The sequence below is a fragment of the Nothoprocta perdicaria genome, unplaced genomic scaffold (assembly GCF_003342845.1).
Source record: "Nothoprocta perdicaria isolate Ctin4 unplaced genomic scaffold, notPer1 scaffold_424, whole genome shotgun sequence".
NCBI classification, from domain to species: domain Eukaryota; kingdom Metazoa; phylum Chordata; class Aves; order Tinamiformes; family Tinamidae; genus Nothoprocta; species Nothoprocta perdicaria.
The window spans coordinates 158623-173041 of NW_020455671.1; the positions used below are offsets into that span (position 1 = coordinate 158623).

Here is a 14419-nt window from a genome sequence, read left to right on the forward strand (position 1 = left end):
ATTGGTTTTGGTCACAGTGTATCCCAGGGCTAACACATTTCTTTTTCTTCTTTCAAATTTTTTATTCTAAGCTATAATGTGCTGACGACTTTGGTGATAATGAGTATTTTTTAAGGTGGAAAATATCAGGAAAATCTATCTAGGAGACACTCCTAGATGTCCATAAACAGAACTGATTTAATGTCACAGGAATGCACCTTCTGTACCTTCAAGACTCAGGCTGGCAACCGATTTGACTTCTGGAGAAACCATGCAGGTGTATGTGCCCTGATCTTCAGGTTTAAAGGCATGAATAATGAGTATCTGCTTTTTTCCATCAGATAGGATTTTATATCTCCCTCCAGCTTGTATTTGTTCTTCTCCTTTGAACCATGTCACTGTCTCTTGGGTTTCACTTGATAATTTGCACTCCAAGCGCGCCTCCTCACCTTCCAAGACTGATCCTCCCACCAAAGCATGAGTGACTGTAATTGGAGGCTCTGTAATTAAAAAGAAAAGAAAAAAAGAAAGAAGAAAAAAAAGAAGAAAAGACAAGGTGATGGGAATTAACGCAATATATCAGAACGTGTCATATGGCTTCACAGTACTCCGGATGACTCTAAGAATAGCAGAATAACAGAATAACCAAACATTATCCCATCCTTAACTTAAAGATTCTTTGATTGTCGCAGGCAAACAAACATCATTCAAAGTTCACAACTTCCAAACATAAAACCAAAGATAACCCAAAAAGCTCCACCAGTGATTAAACCAAATACAGAAAATATATATATATTTATATATACACATGCAAAATTTGTTCAATTTTCTCCTATTTCTGTATTTGGTGATCTTCATTTACCCATCATAAAGGACATTCAAACAGCCCTAGACATCCTAGAAGATCTTAATGTTTAGATTGAATAGGTTTTGAAGAAGTGACATCATAAAGAAAAATGCACAAAGAGATTATTAAATCCTGGCTTCATCCCAGGCTTGAAAGTGAAAGAAAGCGGAGTTAAAAATTCTCAAAAAGTATAAAGATTTTCACACACACACAAAAAAAATCTTTTCTGTATCTTCTTTACTTTGGAAGGAGTCTTGTCAACAACTTGCTGTTTGGATGATAGTGATACTCCAAATGAAGTCAAAAAGAGATCCATGAAATTTGTAGATGTTCAGCTGCCAGAGATGGGGACCTAAAGAACACAGCTGAGCTTCCCACAGGAGCACAGTTCTGAGTGTCAATTGCCCCTCTACATGACACACTGGAAGTGTTATGTTGCAAAAAAATGTTATTGGGTGTCTGAGTCTTAAACAAAGAGTATTCTTTTATATATATATAAATATATATACACACACTTATATAGTCTTTCCATTTTGAGATATTGCTGGGGATTCTGCAATCACAGATGGTGTTGCAAGAAAAGAAAAGAAAAAAAAAATGGAAAAGAGGCTCTCCATCTCACTGTGGCTTCCAAAGTTTTGCCAGCAGACACCAGAGGAACTGTGTCCTCTACCACTCCCTCATGGAGATAATTATATGAAGGTATGCCAATAGTATAATGAGTGAGAAAGATGGGCGATGAAGACAACACTAGCCAACCACTACGCAGGCACCCAGGGCCTCAGCTGCACCCAACACATTCCAACATGCTCCTTCTGCCTCATTCCATTTGATCTCCACCAGAACGGAAACTCAGGTCCCCAGACAACACATGGATGCAGTGCAGACCACATGACAGCTTGGTGCAGTTTGGAGAAAATACATATTGAGCACTAACAAGGCTTTGCAGCATCCAACAACAATTTTTCCAAGCTCCATCTCCTATTCTGTATGGCAGCAAAACACTGAAATATGTTGCCGAGTTGACTCTCCCAGGAGATCCCTGGAGTGGGTGAAGCAGGCATGCCATGCGAAACACAGGCCTAGAGCATCTCTTGGTCCTCCTGGGGCCACCTCTCCTCCTCACCTAGCTGCACCATTTGAGGGAAGTGCACCGCCTCACTGGCCCCAACTTTATTTATGGCCGAGACGCGGAATCTGTAGGGCTCGCCTGGGGTGAGGTGGTCCACCACAAACTCCGTGTCTTGAATCATTCCCTCGCTGCACGACCGCCAGCCAACACCTGGGATTTTCCTTTCCACGCTGTAGCCCAGGATGTCGCAACCACCGTCGCTCAGCGGCTTGCACCAAGATAGAGTTACAGAGTGACTGTTCTTACTTAAAACTTCTGGTTCTTCAGGGGGATCGGGGTGGGCTGAGGGCACAACAAAGTTCCAGTGATGTATATCATGATCAACAGAGCCTTATTATACAAAAATACTTGCGAGGTTTCTGCAAGCAACAAGAGGAAGTCCAATGGATTCATCACCCATCTCAGCATGAAGCTGAGTGCTACAATGCCTATGACCAGCAGCATACCTGAGCTAGATCCATCAGCCTACACTGCTAACGACAAATAGTCACTTTCCAAGGACCGTCTCCAATACTTACATCACATATTATTAAGATACTTTCCTGTTCTAAAACAAGATGTGTACGGCATTTACTGAGTAAATGGCCTTCCATTATATACTATAGCAATCCAATAAATTATGGGGAAGTGAGGTCAACAGTTGTTTTATTATTATTGGAGACGCTAACCACTTTATTTCACACGCAAGCCTTGGGTGCACAGCTCCTTGTTTGCATTTACAGTCAAATTTCTACTTGAGTAGATTTGCACACTTCAAAGGGTTCTCTGCTGCACCTGGTAATTTTCCATTGCACACTACTTCAGTTTGCTCCAAGTCCACATGTTTGCAGAGGGTGCTAAACTCTCAGTAAACTGATTTTCATGAGATTCTATGTTACATTTTATGAAAGATTGCAGCTAAGAATCCCTGGTGATCATCTCTAGCCTGATCTGAATTTCATTTGACGAAGTGAACTTTTTCTGGCTGAAGAACAAGTTGCCCAGCAGCAGCATCTTCTCAGCCTAAGGCCAGCTTGAGACACAAGAAAGAAATCAGTATAAAGCCTAGAAGATTTGATGCAGTATCTCAATACCAAAGTCTGAAATTTCAAGTGATGCTGGGCTAGAACAACTGATATTTACAATATATGAACTTACCAATCACAGTCAACTTGGCTGACATAATTGCTTCCCTAGAAGCAAAGGTCACCTCTCCAGAATGATAGGGTTGGGCTTTTTTCAGAATAAGTTGGTATTTACTTCCATCTGCTTGCACCTCCCAGTCTTCATTGGCTTGAATCTCTGTATCGTTGAGATACCAGGTAACTTCATTAATCGGCACCGCTTCGCTTAGAACACAGCTAAACGTAGCTTTGTTCCCTGGAGACACTTCCATATCTGTGAGAGGCTGCAAGATCTGTAAACGCCACCCTGCAGATAAAAACAGGCCCCAAAAAAAGCCATCAGGTACTGAAACAAATGGTGGTAAGAGGCGTTAGGAGTATTTGTGCTGAATCTCTGCACAGCCAGGTTTTGCAGACCAAGGAGATCATCAATAGGGAGGTTGTGTATGTCACTACAACAGATCATATCCTTGGGGACTGAAGCTTTCCAAGAGTTTTCAGGAATGCAAACCAATCCAGAAATGTCTTCCAATATAGCAGATAAAAAATATTGGAAAAATATAAATGAACTTACAGAACTTTCATTATTGAGAATCACATATCTCTGACAAAAACATCTTTTTCCTGTGTTTTCTTTACTGAACAAAAAACACTGAGAAAAGGGCATCCTCTCAGTGAGGTAAGTATTTGCAGACACTCTGAAGATGACTCTCTTCCTTACAGAGCACAAAAGGAGTCTGGGACAAGTAGATTTAGGTAACTCATGGAATTGCCTGCAATTACCAAAGGTGAATCCTGGTTCTGATTCTCTATGACTAATCAGTAAATGGCTAATGCGTAAGCCAGAAGCACGGAATCAGCTGACCCCAAAAGGATCATAAAGAAAGAGCAACTTCTTCCCTTTTTCCAAAAATATAAAGGATTAATAGCATCATAAAATAAGAGAATCATCGAATCACAAAATGATTTAGGTTGGAAGGGACCTTCAGAGATCATCCTGTTCAAGCAAAGACACCTATAGCACGTGAACCATAACCATAATTATAATATCTTATGAAGTACAATATTAATTCAAAGGTGGACTTGGTCCTCAGGCCAAGGTCCTCAACTGCTATTCAAATCAGAGTCCAAACTCTCCCAAGACCCTGGCACACTAAATCCTCAGCCTGTCTTTTTGCACATTTCTGAGTCAGGAAAGGCATTCCAATTTGTCTCCTTATTAGCTATAACTTTTTTAAATAGTGACAATTGACTTATTTTCACTGATGTTCCTGAATTGCTCTCTCTCTCTCTTTTTTTTTTTTTTTTTTTTTTTTTTTTTTTTTGAAGAGGAGAGGTCTGAGACTATAGATTTTGTACCTATTTGGCAATATTTAAGGAAGTGAGATAGGTGCAGGTGGTAACACTACAGAGGCAGAGAATACTTCATGTTTTCTGTGAAGTGTGATTTTGTTGGATAACTAATGCAGAAATGTATACATGGGTATGTGCCCCAGTCACCAGACCATAACAGAAAACATTAATAACAGCTAAATCTAGTCCTCATGCAATCAGACACAACTGTGAAGGTTTGGTAAGATTTTTGTCTGTTCATAGCAAATCTGGACTTGACCTCAAAATTATCAGTACAAGCGCATTGGTTTAATGAAATGATAAATATAATAAAATGTGGCTAAACAAAAAGTCCAAACCTAATCCCCAGTATTTTGCAGATGATAGTGAAAATACAGGAAACCCAAGTTTTGTGCCAAAAAAAGAAATGGAAATATCCTTTGAGAACGAAAATCCCTGTGAAAAGAAATTTAAGAGCACAAGGTGAAATGACACTTTCTGAGTATTAGAAAACATCTCAGAAAGTAGTGCAATGAAAAGAAGGTGGGAACACAAGTTGGTTTTGTGCTTAGGCCATATGAAGTAGGATATGCAATGCTTGCACATATGGCAAGTCAAAAATATGGAAATGCAAATGAGAGGCAGCCACAAAAAGCTGACAACATGTGAGAAGGATTTGTCTCTAGCCAAAAGCCAAGAAAAATGTGAGGTGCTGCATCTCTTGGACAAGGTAAGTTCCTAAAAAAGTCAACTTCACCATTATTTTAGGAGAATTATATGCTTCTAGTTTTTTATATTCAGGTCATGGTAAAAAGAATAATAATAAAAAAAAAATATTCATTTATCATGTGGGAATAAGAAGTTGAGTATGAAGGAAGCAAATTATGAAACTCTTCCTCTCTGTCACTCATCACACTGCTCAACATTTGATTTGCCCTCACAAATCAAAAACGTAGCTATTCCCCATAAATATCCATTACCTTTCACGGTCAGGAAGGCGGAGGTCACTGCGTCACTGCACATAAAAGTCACCTGGCCACTGTCCTGGGGAGTGAGGTTCTTCATCAGAAGGAGATGTCTGCGTCCGTTTTCAAAGTAAACCACCTCCGTGTTTTCTGTGGTTCTGACAGGTTCATCGTCAATCAGCCAGTTGTAATTGTAGGTCTCAGGTTTGGAAAGGTAGCACTCAAAGAGAGCTTCACCTCCTTCAACTGCTTCCACATTTTCCAGGCCTTGGATGATGCTGTTCTTGGCTAGTGAAGGAGAACCACCAACAGTGTTAATTGTTTGACTATGAATAGCTGCACGTTGACAAGCCTTGGAGCACTGGTGATTCCCACTCCTGGAAAGCTGATGGAAAGGATATGGATGTGATAAAGTAGACTTGTGGCTTTAGATGATAATTCAGAAATGCTCTAAAACACTGAGCTATACTGAGACCCTTTTTTAAGTTGTAAGGTAGTAGAAAAATAAATAAAAATCTCTAGAAGCTCTAGCATTTCATCTAGACTTCCTCCAAAAGCCTGACTTTTGTCTTTTGTGAATAAAGTAAAATTCATGCAAGATCAATGCATCAGGAGGGTGTTACAACTGGGAAAGCTGTAGGCACTGCTAACTAAGTTAACAAGCCATTTTGCAAGTCTAATTCTAGCAAACACATGAAAAACTAACATCTATATTAATAGTATTTTCTGAAATATTACAAAAGCCTTAAGACAATATAATATTAGGCTTATTTTCCTCTGCATGTGTGAGGTGAATCATGTCGCCAGAAGCATGCAGGGTCATTGCAGTTGCATGCACTGGTTGGCATTTGTACCTAAGCTATCAGCCTGGTGCACTACTAAATGTGGGCTGCTGCATGGGATATAATTTGTGTAAGATCAGGTACATGGTGAAGTTATGTGCATGGAAATATAGTTGACACAAATACCACAAAATGGTCATGATCTACTACATAAACCAACACCCTGAGATACTCATTTAGGATCTCTATGATTGCTGCCTGAAACACAGAAAATTAATAGTGAACTATTCCCAGGTAAAAAATCATGTGGGTTACTAAAAAGATTTCCACATTTTATAATACTCAGGTAGAATAGTAAAGGATTTTCAAACCCTTGGAGAATGTATAGCATAAGTTAGGATCAATCCAAGCTGTTTCTTCAAGCACTTTCTGAGTCCCAGTTCCCCTGTCCATAAAAGGTAGATAACTGGAGATCCTCTCTTTTCATTACGCTTATTCATATCTGTTACCCATTTTTAATTCCTAAAATGGAATGTACTTATCAAAGTATAAATAATATATATAAATAAACAATACTTTGCTCCTATACTCACAAATGATTAGGGAGAGAGCACAATTTTGCCTAACAAACTATGGTAATTCAGAAATCAGAGCAGAATCATTGTTATTTCTCATCATATTAATTCAGCTGGTGACAGGAAAACCAAATTCCTTATGCAGATATCAGAAATAAATTATTAGACATCCATATAAAATATGTAACTATTGTTATTTTTAATTTGCTGTTTCTTTGGGCCCTCACAAGTGCAGTATACAAGTGAAAAGGTATTTCCTGAGTGAAGTGTTTTAAAAAAATACTGCACTAGATGAACTGCAGTTACAGTAACTCAAAATAAAATTAAATTCCCCTCTCACCATTAGCAAGTGGTTTTAAAGTGGATTGCATATAAAAATCACTCTGTAACAGCAAAAAATTATTCTCACTGTTCCTTTGGACCAACTTTAACACCTGCAATAAGTCAGTAACTCAGCAAGACATCCTATTGGATTGACGATAGAGTAAAATGTGGTTCATCATACAAGAGAATTCATAGTTGATATAAGTGAGTGTTAATTAGACCTAAGCTTCTGTGAAATGCAGTAATTTCCTATTCAGTTCCCAATAACTCCCATCTATTCTTAGCACTACTATCAGCACTGGGATGAACAGCAAAAATGGGATCTGATGTGTCATTTATTGTGTGATGCTTCCATGATTTTTTCACCTTTTTATATTTGGAACCCATGATAGTCTTCCTCCTTCTCTGGAAGACCTCACCTTGAACATCAAGTGCAGCCACCACTTTAGTGCCTTCAGTTTCACAAGAATAGATGCCAGTGTCTTCTGGAACCGCAGGTTTAATTTTTAGCATGCTTACATTCCAGTCCTGCACGATAATGACTCGCTGCCCATCTGCATGTATTTCCTGATCATTTTTCTTCCATATGGCGTGCACTGGCCTAGAATATTGGCATATGAACTCTGCTGTGCCATCTTCATCAACAGTTATATCCTGCATGGGACTGACCACTTCAATGGTTGGATCTGTCAACCAACACGTCAGGAGGGACATGCATTAGTGGATCCTCAACAAAATAGCAACTTGGAGATATTTTTTTTTTGACATGTACAGACTTGTAGAAAGCAAGCTGAGTAACAGTGCAAGCAAGAAGCCCACTGGGCATTAGCAGTTTTAGTCTTTGCTTGTGTCAGCATCAAACGGGATAAAGCAAAACTGGTGCATTAGAAGGTAACTAGCACACTGGAAAATGGACCAGCAACCGTGAAGACCTGAACTTTCACAGTCTTGACCCTGAACTTCTGCACAGAACATCTGCTGGGACTTCTGCTCCCATTCGTTCTCTCGGGACTGGTGAAACTCTCTAGCCTAAGTAGTACTGGATGTGAAATGCTTTAGCTCCCCAGGACCTTTCAAGAGTGCAAGTCTGAGATGGATGAGCATGGTGGAGAGGCTGCCTTGACTGATTTGGGCAAAAAAGAAATAAAAATAAAAATAAAAAAAGACATCAGCATTGTTCAGTGGGACTGGGAGAGGGGCTTGAAATGGCAAGGTCCTGAAGCAGTGTGGGGAAAAAAGCTCATGGACAACTCTAACAAGGACAGGCACTGCACAGGGGAGAGGTACATGCTCTTTTAACTAGCCCCGTACCAGAGACATAGCTCTGGGGGATAATAAGAAGCAGTTTCATTTTCTCTAGCTGATAGATATATCAGACAAATCCTGCAATGCCCCTCTTAAGGAAGTTTGGGAAATGCCTCTTGGCATCTCGTTTCAAGGCTTGATTCTCCTCTGTAAGGCTCCCTGTGCCACCGTATTTGTGTGTGTAGGGGGTGCATATGGAGAGGAGGCATCAACGTCAAATCCTAGAGATGTTTTGGTTCCATCAGGACTGAAGAAGCAAGATGATCTCTGTACAACAGGGTGTCTACACTACCATCCCTATAAGGTGAAAAATAGGCTTCTCTCAGTCGGTGTCCCCACTGGTCCCAAAAGGAGAGTGCCCTTTTCTCACTGTTCCACTGCTCAGCTAGGAGCTTTGGGACCCTATTCTCCCCTGCAGCATGACAAGAGGCACCCTGGGCCTTGGGTACACTGTAGTTCTCACCCCTGTCCAAGGGGACCAGGAGGAAAGGACAGCTCTTCCAGCCTTCTCCATTCCCTCCTGCTCAGCCATGCTGGGACAGTGAATGAATGGATGAAATCTTAGGACAGATGCATTCTGAAGGCCAAAGAAGAAAAGCTGTCAGGAGACCTCGGGCAATACAGAACATACATCCCATTATAAGGACATCAGGAGGATAGGGTTCACAATACTAGGAAAGACAACTTGTTCTCTGGTGAAGAACAAGACACAGATAGCTAGACAGGCTGAAATATAGCTTGAAGAAATTTCTGGACAAAAAAAAAAGTGCAGGAAAATGGCTCTTAATACAACCTCAACTAGATTTTTACAAGTGTTTTACTGTTCTATTTAATCAAGTGTTATTCAGTGAAGCATCATAACTGGAGTGTTTTTTAAAGGCCTTCCTTGTCCTAAAGCTGTCCTAAATATAACATTGTGATTCATTTCACATTAAAAAAAAATCTTTACTTGAGCAGAAGCATATATATACATGTATGTATACACATGTCTGTTATCATGAGCTTTGGCTGCTAGACTTAACAATTCTGTGATTCTATGAAATTTAAACTTCCCAGGAGCCCTTCATTTGACTGAATATCTAACAGTGTATTTATTTTTAATTTGGTTTCTACATCTACTGGAGTTTTTTGCTGCAGTGCTCAGAACCAGACTCTCTGTCTGGAAATACTAAAGTCATATTTTTTGGCAAATGAACCTGGGATTTCTCATGTTTACACACTAACTCACTCTTGTATCATTTTGACACTAACTATAAATTATTTGGCATTTCTTCTCGTCAGAGAGCAAAATTTTCCTAAGGTCCTGAAAGGGACACATCAGACTGGCAGAGACATAGATAACAACTCCTGACTACAATTCCATATTGTGGACAGTCTGTTCTACAGTAATAATTATAATGCAGAGAAAGACATAAACAAAGAGATTTCAGCCTTTACACTGCCTTACATGCTAAACCTAATATACAATCCCTTTTTCAAGTAAGGAGTAGGTATCAATTTTTGTTTATTTTTTTTCTGAAAAGTAACATTATTTTTTCTGGATGACTATAACAGGACTGGCTGTGAAGAAGCTTGTTTCATCATAGGTTTGGAGCTCAGTGTTATTTGCAATTTGTGGCTACCCTTACCAAATGGGGAAAAAGATCGTTCAATGGAAAAAGCTTTCCTATTCTGTGCTAAGCAATAGCAAAGCACTTGGGGACCCACTTTGCTATTGTGGTTCTCTGGGGTTATAGAGTAGCTTGTTGGGGGCTCTGGAGCCATCAGCGTATGAGTCCAAGATGTTCACTTGGGAACACATTGAGCTTTCTATAGTGAGAGTAACAAAGCTCTGGAACAGTGCAGTAATGAATTCTGTGAACTTCTGGCCGCATAATATTGGTGGTATTATAAAAAGAGCCTGGGAGGAGAACTGGGGAGCTCTATAGTGACCAAAGCACGGCCTCTTCTACTGAGTATGTCCAGCTCTACCAAGAGGCCAGCTGGAAACAAAAACCCTGGCCCTGAAAGCCCTCCTCACATGGATCATCCTAAAAGCAGGATATACCTACAAGACTGCTGGCATGAGTACAGCTAGAACGCTACAGGACTATCATGCCAAACAAGAGTTTTGGTGACATTTAGTAAAGGTAGCCGGGAAGGTAGAAGCACTAGCACACTGAGCAGTTGTAGAGGTGGCCATTTGTGTCTCGCTCACAACAAAATACCTTTGACTACTAATTTAGCTGAAGATATAAGGGACCCAGCCCGGAAGGTGACAGTGCCTGAGTCATGGCACGCCACATCCTTTAGGGTTAGAGTATGGACTATCCCATCCTGCTCAGAGATTTCTGTCACCAAGTTGTTGTGAAGGGGAGATCCATCCAGCCACCACTGTACATTCTTCACGCCTGGCTGTGAGACTTCACAGGTGAATGTGGCTGACTCACCCACAAAGACATCTGTGTTCTTTAATCCAGTAACTATGACTGCTTCTTCTTCTGTTTAACAGAGCAAGAGAAGGTGCCAAAGGAAAACAAAAGCATAAACATATACACGTTCCTTCCTGTAGAAATAACCCAAGGGATAAGGCAAGCTGTCCAGGAATATTAAACTTTTAATGCTTGTTCCAGGGGGAAGAAAAACAAAAAAAAAACCCAAACTTACATTTCTTTGAGAGACTTAAAAAACACCTTCCATCCTTTACCTGGCTGTCCAGTGTATGTTGCAGCCATCTCCATTTACACTGTAGGTTGTTGGAGGTAGAAAGCTAGCCTAAGGTTTCGATGGGGTATTTATGGACACTGTTTTAACAGATTATCAGGAATATCAAAAACTAGTGAAGAAATAACCAATCATAACAGGACATTCAGTATTTTCTCTAAAACTTACTCCAAATAAATAGTTTTTAAAAACTATAAAAAGACAAGTTTCTAAGGCGAGTTTGGTCTGCTACTGTCAAAGATACTTGGTGATACTTGAGTGAGAAATTCTGGCACAAAATTCAAAGCATTTCTATCACGTGCTCCCTTACCTTGCACATACACAGAGCCTGTGGTGACTGCATATTCAGTGCTACATGTGTAATCCCCACAGTCATCGGGCTCCACACCATGGATGATTAGCTCAGCAACGCTGCCCTTCAGCTTCATCTCGTACTTGTCACTGGGCTCAAGGACCTTGCCGCCCTTTCTCCACTCAACACGAGCATCCGGCTTGGAGATCTCGCAGTGCAGGACAGCCGTTCCCCCTTCCTCAGTCTCCACGTTCTTGAGCTCCTTCCTAAAGAGCACTGGTAGCACTGCAATGGAGAGGCAGACACATTGGTGACATAGGAACAGGCGACTTGCAGCTTTTCCCATCTGTATGATCCACAGCTGGAAACGTCATCACCCCAGCAGGACTTTGAGGTCTGGCATAGCCAAAGCCTTATGGGAATCACTCATAAGAGAGTCTCCACTATGGGAGTCCGCTGCTGCTTCATCTAAGATCAATGTGGGTCATGGGCAGTCTAAAGTGCTTCATGTGCGCAATCCCATACTTCCCAGGGAAACCACTTTAGAGGGACAATAGCACAAAACCACGGTTTTTAGACATTTAATTGCTGAAACCACTCATTCTAAGCATAACACCATTTATGACAGCTTAACACAAGCTCCAGAATCAATATTTTATTGTCAGAACTAAAAGACACAGGACTCTTGGAATAAATCTGGTAAAACTCTTTAAAAAACGGGGATTTAGCCACCAGGAGGAAAAAAAAAAAAAAAAAAACAGAAAGCTGTACTTCTTTGACAGCTCAGCCCCAAATAGGTACAACTAAGATGGACTCATTCTAGGTTTAGAGATATATTCCAGTATATCTTCTCATTAGCTGGCTGGCAAGATCCCAAAGAAGACCCCAGCTAAATGTTTTCTACCCCCAAGCAAGAGTCTGTCTCTTACCTTTGACTTGCAGTGATGCAGAGGCCTGCTGATCCCCTGAGACACATGTGTAGGTGCCAGAATCCTGAGCCTCAGCATCGTAGATAATAAGCTCAACGTCTGTCCCCTCTTGTCTGATCTCGTACTTGTCACTTGAATGCAACACTTTGTCTCCTTTCCTCCACTCAACAGGAACATTCGGTTTTGTCAGCTTACAAGGCAGAATGGCTGTGCCACCTTCATCCACTTCTTCATTTATCAGCCAGTTTTTCAAAAACACAGGCAGAGCTGGAAAGGCAAAAATGAGAAGAAAAAAAAGAGTAAAACAAAAAGAGAAAGAGGAGGAATGTAGGGTTCACCTACAATTCTGATGTATTCATCTGTAGGAGAGCTGCAGGGGTAGGAAAGTCTATGTTTAGGTCAGGTGGAGAAACTCATCCTACATGGGCTCCAATTACCTCCCGTGACAAACTGGACATCCACTCATGGACTCATAACAACTCACAGTCAAATAGACTGTTTTTGTTTTGATTTCATTGCAAGAATAAAGGGCAGGACAAATTTAGACCTTCTGGAGGTAGCAGGAGACGCATGACATTGCAGATAGCAGTGTCTCATGACACTTCAATTAGATCCCATAGTTCCAGGATCAGTCCTGACATATGATAACACTTTCTAATGTGCAGCACAAATATATTATTGGTTGGCTTTCTGGAAAAGTCTGGGTCTGATTTAAGAAAATATGGACCATTTAAGACAATGAAGAATAAACCTATCATAAATCAACAATTTAATGAAATGTAATGCTTTGAGGAAGCACTATTCACCGAAGTGGAATCATATCAAATGTTGACATGCATACATCACTGAAAAGATCTATTAATTAATGTCTATGTAGCTACAGATCTACTTTTAATTACTATACCCTTATCTAAATTGTGAAACAAATCATTAAAGAAGTAACAATATAAGATATGACTATGGTCTACTTTTAAAAGCATTTCACAGCGCTTCCTGGAAAGTATCTTCCAAGATTTTTGACATATAAGCAGATAGGACACAAAAATACCATAAGTGGGAGATTAATTCAGAACATATTAATGATATACTCTTGGGAACCAATTCTGATGCATCTTCCTGCAGGATGACCTTCTTCCTCCCTGCAACACAAACCTCAACAGTAATCAAGGCAGAAGGAGGACGGCTTTCCAGAACCTCCTCGACCCTCCTCAACCCACGGCTTGCTCACCTTCAACCCTTAGATGTGCCGATGCCTTATGCTGACCAACTTGGAATCTGACGGCTCCACTGTCTTCTGGGGTCACCTTCCTCAGCACCAAAGTGTGAACGTTCCCTCCMACTCTGATCTCYGTCAGTTCGTTGCTCTGCAGGCGAAGGTCCCCCAGGAACCACTGGCTCTCCTCACTTGTCTCTCGTGACAGCTTGCATTCAAACACTGCATCTTCTCCTTCCTGAGCAGTCACGTCCTTCATTTTCTCCACAATGCTTACTTCGGGTTCTTTAGGGAAAGGTCAAGAGAGGTTGATAAAGGCTTTCCAAGGACGCCTGCTATTCTCCTGGATTAATCACTTTGCTASGCTCGTTCTTGACAATTCTTCACTGCAGTGTTTGACAGAAACAACGTCCACAAAGAACTACACACAGTAGGTACGTGCACGCCTAATTTGTAATGCTGCATACACACAGATCCATATATACATAGATATACTCACAGGTAAAGCACATACACATTACAGGTGATCTATACTCTGAGCTGTGATATTACAAGGTATGGATGCTATAMTGCATTGAATGCATAYAGAGGAAATATCAAAGAGACAACATATAGAGGTAGCCAGGAATGCAGAAGCACTGGCACACTCAGCAGCTGTGGAGGYGGCCACTTGTTCCTTGCTAACAACAAAATACCTTTCACTAATAATTTGGCTGAAGGTAAAAGGAATCCAGCTCTAAAGGTGACAGTGCCCAAGTCATGGAACACCACGTTCTTTAGGAGTCCTTCAGAGCGTGCACTATCCCATCCTGCTCAGAAATTTCCTTCACAGAGATGCTGTGAGGAGGAGATTCTTCACGTCTGGGGTTGACAGCTCCCAGGTGAATGTGGCTGACTCACCCACAAAGACATATGTGTTCCTTAAATCACTACCTATG

The 14419-nt window shown here is 40.8% G+C and overlaps 1 protein-coding gene across 1 annotated transcript in view; it reads right to left on the reverse strand.

The window, feature by feature from the left end:
- OBSCN (obscurin, cytoskeletal calmodulin and titin-interacting RhoGEF) overlaps positions 1–14419 on the reverse strand; it is a 129766-nt gene that overhangs the window by 58108 nt on the left and 57239 nt on the right. Inside the window, exons 27-35 of the mRNA XM_026046171.1 lie at positions 13497–13766; positions 12269–12535; positions 11358–11624; positions 10552–10824; positions 7459–7725; positions 5374–5646; positions 3096–3368; positions 1953–2240; positions 207–479 (exon numbers count right to left, since the gene is read on the reverse strand). Coding sequence (XP_025901956.1) covers positions 207–479; positions 1953–2240; positions 3096–3368; positions 5374–5646; positions 7459–7725; positions 10552–10824; positions 11358–11624; positions 12269–12535; positions 13497–13766 — 2451 coding nt within the window. The remainder of the gene's footprint in view (positions 1–206; positions 480–1952; positions 2241–3095; positions 3369–5373; positions 5647–7458; positions 7726–10551; positions 10825–11357; positions 11625–12268; positions 12536–13496; positions 13767–14419) is intronic.